This window comes from Amblyomma maculatum, chromosome 2, assembly GCF_055883805.1.
Source record: "Amblyomma maculatum isolate TAMU_Amacu chromosome 2, ASM5588380v1, whole genome shotgun sequence".
Classification (NCBI taxonomy): Eukaryota; Metazoa; Arthropoda; class Arachnida; order Ixodida; family Ixodidae; genus Amblyomma; species Amblyomma maculatum.
Genome location: NC_139345.1, coordinates 156,909,462 through 156,916,352, shown reverse-complemented (window position 1 = coordinate 156,916,352; position 6,891 = coordinate 156,909,462). Strand labels below are relative to the sequence as shown.

Genomic DNA, 6,891 nt, shown 5'->3' with positions numbered 1-6,891 from the left:
TAGTGGCTGCACAGCAACCATAGTTCTGCATAAAGAAAGTAACAAAATTCCCATAAAGAAAGGTGTTAGGCAAGGAGACACAATCTCCCCAGTACTATTCACAACAACTTGTTAAGAGGAAATATTCAGAGACTTGGAATGGGAGCAGTTAGGGATAAGGGTAGATGGAGAATACCTCAGTGATCTGCGATTTGCTGATTACATTGCCTTGCTAAGCAACTCGGGGATGAACTGCAAATAATGATTGATGACCAAGACAGGAAAAGTAGAAAGGTAGGCCTGAAAATACAATATGCAGAAGACTAAGGTAATGTTCAACAGCCTCGGGAAGGAACAGCAGTTTACATTAGGTAGCTAAATCCTGGAAGTAGTAGGCGAATATGTCTACTTAGGACCGGTAGTAACCGCAGATCCGGACCATGGAAAGGAAATAAGAAGAAGAATAAGATTGAGATGGAGCGCATTTGGCAAGCACTCGCAGATTATGACTAGCAGCTTACCGGTATCGCTCAAGAGGAAAGTATACAACAGTTGCATCTTGCCTGTACTCACCTATGGGGCTGGAACGTGGAGGCTAACCAAGAGAGTTCTACTTAAGTTGAGGACAACCCAGAGGGCTATGGAACGAAAAATGGTAGGGGTAACATTAAGAGATAGAAAGCGTGCAGAGTGGGTCAGAGAAATAACTCAAGTCACCGACATTCTAGTAGAAATTAAGAAGAAGAAATGGACATGGGCAGGACATGTAGTGCGAAGAGAGGATAACCGATGGTCGCTGAGGGTAACAAACTGGATTCCAAGGGAAGGAAAGCGTAGCAGGGGGCGGCAGAAAGTTAGGTGGGCGGATGAGATTAAGAAGTTCACAAGTGTTAAGTGGATGCAGCTAGCACAGAACCGGGTTAAGTGGAGAAATATGGGAGCGGCCTACGCCTTGCAGTGGGTATAATCAGGCTGATGATGATGGTGATGATGATGATTATTATTATATAAAATATCCTCGCTACTTCATCATGAACCTCTCTACGGTTTCCTCATGCCTTCTCCGCCCCATCCACACTACCAGAGTTCAAAATTTCAGCAATGCACATTGAACCAGACTGCGGCCAAGGAGCGAGGCAGGCAGCGCAGGCACCGCTCTCCTCTTGTACTTCGTCGCTCGTGTGAATGCGGGAGCAAGGAAGGGGGTTCCGCCGGCCGGCGTTGCCCCCGCACCCCCTGCCCGAAAGGCTCCCCCGTGTGAATACCGCTTTAAGGGAGGATTTATACGTGAGTGGCCTTTCACAAACGAATATATGCTAAAATTATGTCTGATATATTCTAGAAACTAATTAACAGATTAGTAGTTAGGAGAGTAGCAAGGTTCATAGTCAGCAAGCGGAAACCCCTAACGCTGTCGCAGCATAATGCCCCCCCCCCCCCCCCCCCCCATGTAGCGTGCATGTAGCGTCGATGTACATTTCTGGTCTCTGTTAAGTCTGCATAGGCTCATGAATTTTCATTTCATCCTTAGCAACGCCTAGAGGCGCAGCCAGAAAATAAAGCTAAACTGCTTAAAATGTACCAAATATTAGTTCTTCCGAGTGTGCTCTTAGCCCTCAAAAGGCATTCCGCAAAAACAATAAAAGTACCACAGGTTGTAGCAAGGCATTTGTGCAATTCATAGTTTTCAGGAAAAAAAAAAAACTCATCTCGATGTAACAACAGCCTTCAGGATTATTTAATACTTTCATACCAGAGCACCCACTGCATCTTTAGCGGTGTTTCGACCCGTCGAAGAAACACGAATCAGAGAAGTTTTAAAAATGATTGACTAAGTTGGGTAAAAATGCAATAGATGAGATACTGTTTAGTTTCCTGATTGGCTGTGTGCAGGAAGCGGTCTTCATATTATTTCTGACTTCATTTCCGCCCGAAACGACATTTAGTACGCCTCTGACAGCTGTTTGAAATAAGCTTTGTGGATTCTTCCACCATAATGAAAAATATAAGAATAAAATATCACATCTTTCTTTTAAACGATGAACTCTTGCCCAAATTAAAAGCTACAGAGGTCCAAAAAAACTGGGCCATCGTTGTAAGCTATTTAATAACATATTTCCAAATTTTAATATGGCTGAACTTCTAGTCCTAATTAACAACGTCCTGGACATCCAGTGGAGGTCACCATGCCACAAATAGTAAAAAAAAAAAAAAGCAACAACGTTCATGGCATTTTTACGAAAGACTGCCGAAAGAAGATGCCTGAGAAAGCTGATACTGTAAACCTCTTGGTAGACATAGTGCACAAAATGCATCACGAAAATTACAAATCAACAATTTGTGCACCGCAATTGTAGACGTTTCACTAAAAGTGTATGAAGATAGACATTGCAAAGCAGGGTTTTGCGATTCTTGTTTGCTGTCTTCATAACTATTGGCGTCAGTTTGTGATAGCAGACGACGCGTGGCTATATTATTGCACACCAGAGTCTAGGCAGCTGTCAAGGCAGAGGGCAGAGCCTGCGAAAACTTATCAAAAAAAAAAAAAAGACAAAGACTATTTCGCTGGCCGGAAATTGATAGTTAGTTGCTTCAAGAATTTGCGCGAAATTTTTGTTATGTTTTGCCTAAATTAGAGAAGCAATCAGAACTACATTATGCAATGCTCCTGCGTAGAATCGAAGAAGTACGTAATAAAATCGAGGATTGGCGCGGAAAAAAATCTTACATGGCGATAATGAATTGCTCCTCTGTCCGTGCACGAACTGGTTGTATTCCGAGAATCAAGAAGTATCAGAGCAAGGCGACTTCATTTCGGAAAGCGCTGTCATTTCCTCTGAAATAAGAAATATTTTAGAGAAAGCACCAAAATTTACGTACCAGCCTCCCACGCCCAGGCAAACAATGGTCGCGTTTGGCCGTCAAACAGCGGAAACATTCTCGTAGATTGACAAACAAGCTCTTGTTTCAGAAAACAAAGAATGTGATGAAAATAGCCCGAAAACGTGAGTATAACTTCATTTAAACCACACATGCATTTATATAAATTTTATATCATATATAAGGTGCATTTATGTATTATTATATAAAGTGTTCTATACACACTTCTTTTTTTATTTTCGAAATTTGCTTCAACATGCCTCTAACGGCGGCATTGCGGCGTTTACTAATATTCTAGTCGATCAACAAAATCATATTTGAATGGACAGACTTCGGCTGCAGTCCAAACAAAAATAACGCTAAAATGAAGGCACACGCACAGAGGTCATGTGCTGTCTATTGTCTCTAAATATTGCATCGTAGTAACCTCTGAAGACAGCATCTTAAAGGTGCGATTTTTATGGCATATCCCTATTGTGAAGTTTCGCCGCTACAACTCAGCTGAGACAGTTGATTTGGATATCGTCTTAAACGTTTCAGTCATGTTGCTTTATAGCAGCATGGTATTTGCAGTCTGCGGGCGAAGAATGCAAAACTGCATGCTAATTTTGTGAAATATCATACCCCTTTTTTTAATCGCAGCCACGTATGCATACAGGCCTGCTCAAATGAGATCATCCCAGAAAAAGAAATTAATGACACAGTAGGCAGTGGTAGCTTCTGAAATAAATAACTTGCAACCCTAACACACGAGCATCATGGTGATATAGATGGAAGCAACACTAAAGGCGGTCCAGTCCTCTGTGTTAGTGCTTCCCGGTCCGCGGGTAACGAGGGGGTTGCAGCGGGGCATCGCAGTTGTACTTGGCCTTGCAGCCCCGGAAGCCGTCTCGCATGGCATGGAAGAACAGCTGGTGCGGAAACAGCGCCTTGGCATCCTTGCTGGTGGACGGGGATTTGCCATAGTCCCTGGAGGAAGAAGAGAACGTTTTTTTTGTTGTTGTTGTTGAACTACTCTTCTCTTGAGGCACGGAAAAGTGCTAAAAAGACTGTGCAAAATACAGGGAAGCGAAAATTATTGTCATATGACGGAATCCTGGCCCCTCATGGAGCGTTTCTTTATTTTATTTGCCGGTGAATCCATTCAGCGTGTGGAACGGGCATAGAGACTTGGTAGGCTTAATGCACGGGCAGCATGCGAGATTAATGAATGCATAGCCGAAATGTTTATCGCAAAACTATATATTCTTGCTATTCCTGTTAAAACATAATGAGGTTAATATATCACTTTCAAGAATTTTAATCTACGTAGTCAAGTTTCAAAAGAAAAACTTTTTTTCTTGAAAATTTTATTCGCTGTTGCTATCTAAACAAATCCAAGCAATGAAAAATCTGTCGAAGTAAAGATTACGCCTCTACTTGCTGCCGTTCAGTAGTTTTTCAACAACCCATCACCAACACAACTGATGAATTTAGCAGACATTATGTACACCTTCCTGATCCTAATAGTTGATAAGCTTACATAAAAACGAAAACAGTGTGCAAGACACTATACCCGCCGGCGAGGCTTTGCATTATTTCTAGTGAACAAAGTGAAGCTGGCGCATGGTAATTTCTGTTCAGACAAACATTTAACCAACCATCTTTACGGGAAAACTCAGAATGCCAACGAGAGCTTTAATGGAATGATTTTGAAACCAGCTCCTCAAGGCGCTCACGTGAGCTTGCCCATTCTGTTGTTCGGGCTTTTTATTCCAGCACACTATTTCAGTGGTATAAACCGAGACGCAGCAGATGCCTTGAGCCAGACCGAAGTTAAACATAAATACCACACCCCAATACTTGCGTCAACATGTACAGACAAAATGTTAAGAAGGCGGACCATCATTCGAATCGTAATAAAAAGTAAAATAAAAAAAATACTACCTCCCAAACGCGCAAGGCGATTTCGTGAAAGAGGAGAAATGGAGCTATATGCAACATAGGTTGCGGTGACATGCGACAGGCCATTAAGATGACAGTAAAAGTTTTCGTTATATTTCATAATAATATAATTTTTGTTTAATTACGTGTGATGGAATACTACAGTTGAACAGCCTGCGAAACTGCCCTTTGCAAGGGCGATGTGAGGAAAATATTCAAAATACAAATAAACAAATCAGGTTGCGACAAAACTTTTGAAATCCACTCAGAACAGTGCACCAAAAGCACGGGAATGATTCGATCCAGACACCTTACCCTCAGATTCGAAGTGCCACTCAATAAAGCAAGCACCATAGACGTAGGTGCGCAATGAATAAATTAATAATTTACTTATATATTTCTCAGCCACGTGATAAGAAACATTGTCGTGAGCTTGAAAACGTTTTACGAGAATAGTGCCTGTATACATAAACATGTGATTCTTCGTATTGAAAAAAAAAACCACCTACCTAATTTCTTTGAAGGAAGAGTTATACTGAAAGAAACGAACTAATGATTTCACGCCTTTTGGCTCGTTGTGGCAGCTTAGAGACTACGGTATTCCCTAGGCGAGCAGAAGGTTGGGAGTTATGGCATCCTGGCTGTGACGCCCCCGTTTCAACAAAGCCCAGATGCGAAAAAACTCGAGTAGCTCTGCTATACCAGCGCACGTTAAAGAAACACAGTTTCTCGGAAATCTTACTGAACTATCCCCAAGGACGCCTTCAAACCTCCTTGCGATGCTTTCGAACGTCAAACCTTAAATACGGCGACCTCAATTTAACTCTTAGTGCTTCCGATAACGACAGTATTACAATGCGAGGTATTAAATTCATTCCCAAGACAGACGCTCCTCACCCCAGGAAAAGAGAGAAGATTCCATCGAAAGGTCTCATGTCGGGTAAGTAGCCGGCATGCAGTGCCTCCTTAGCCACCTGACAGACAAACATGCTGCGGCAGGCGTCGCTCGCACCATCCCACCGCTGCAGCGCCTCCTGTAAGACGGCTAGAAGATTGCCGCTCTCCTTCTTCCCGCTGCCGCCGTCGCCCGACGAAGACCTGCGAACGCTCCGAGGCCCATCCGTCGATACCACGTCAGCTACCAGTGGAAGGCAGTTGCGCATACACAACGACACGGCAACAACTGGCTGACATAGCATTAAATGTTCGCACCTAGCACGCCATCTGGTACCACTGAAAAGCCTGCGCACGGTCACGAAGACAAAATGCTGTTTGCAAACAACGTGCCCAAGATTTAAGAAATATTTAGTAATTTGAAGACCCAGAAGACTCTTAGCTATTTCTGAGTAATACGCTTGGTAGCCCGCGAGGCATGTTACTGATGGCAACCTGCGTCATTACGGCTTTGCAAACGCATAAATAATTCCTTTAACTTGTAAAAATGCAAAAAGTGGGCATCAACATTTCACGGGCAGTTCACAAATGGTTGCTTTGAAAGCCGCTCAATTCGTTTTTGAGTTGAACAGTCGAAGTGACCCTATGTGATAGAATAGATGAATTCTACTCGTGCTTTCTGCCCCAGTAGCGTGAACTTACCTTTTTTCCCTAAACAGACTCCCCAGGAACCCTGTCAAGGGAAAGGCACCACCGCTGCCGAACAGCGCGATCAGCGCCGGCAGCACGGTCAGTCCGTACAGAATTCCGCCCAGTCCCAGGGTGGCCGGCAGTGCTGTGGCCATCAGCGCCGCTCTGTTGGCCGGATGAGCCTGGCCTCCCGCCAGCGTACGGTTATCGTAGGAAAATGCCGGCACGCCGCTGTTCACTGCAGGCGTAGCTTCGGTGCATGACACTGGTGATGAGGCGACCAGCATTGCGATGACGCACACCACGGCTACTGAGGGCTCCATCGGCAGAGGCCAACCGTCCCGGTTACGCATTGATGCCAACAGCCCTACAGGTAGACGAAGGGTCAGGCATGCTTGTTTAAAAAAAAAGTAATTATTAGCGCATTCATGACTCCGGTTGAACGTCGCAAGTCACAAAAGTATAAGACCACCCTTGATGCAACAGCGGTGGGTATGCATTTCAGTCCACCCTCCCCCTCTTTAC

General features: G+C 43.9%; 1 protein-coding gene across 1 annotated transcript; it reads right to left on the bottom strand.

Moving 5' to 3' along the window:
• Positions 1–3,523: 3,523 nt before the first annotated feature.
• Positions 3,524–6,681, bottom strand: LOC146200251 (uncharacterized). The gene is made up of 3 exons (XM_084592895.1): positions 6,379–6,681; positions 5,680–5,889; positions 3,524–3,828 (listed from the first exon to the last, which is right to left on the bottom strand). Exons 1-3 carry the CDS (start codon positions 6,651–6,653, stop codon positions 3,666–3,668), a joined length of 648 nt encoding a protein of 215 aa, XP_084449021.1. The 5' UTR covers positions 6,654–6,681; the 3' UTR covers positions 3,524–3,665.
• Between the last annotated feature and the right edge of the window lie 210 nt (positions 6,682–6,891).

Bases quoted from the DNA above. Each gene is read 5' to 3' on its own strand.
- LOC146200251 (XM_084592895.1), bottom strand. From the start codon at position 6,653: ATGCTGGTCGCCTCATCACCAGTGTCATGCACCGAAGCTACGCCTGCA. The intron at 5,890-6,378 runs GTAAGTTCACGC...TGGGCCTCGGAG, and splicing joins AGTCTGTTTAGGGAAAAAAG to CGTTCGCAGGTCTTCGTCGG. The intron at 3,829-5,679 runs GTGAGGAGCGTC...TTCTTCCTCCAG, and splicing joins ATCTTCTCTCTTTTCCTGGG to GGACTATGGCAAATCCCCGT.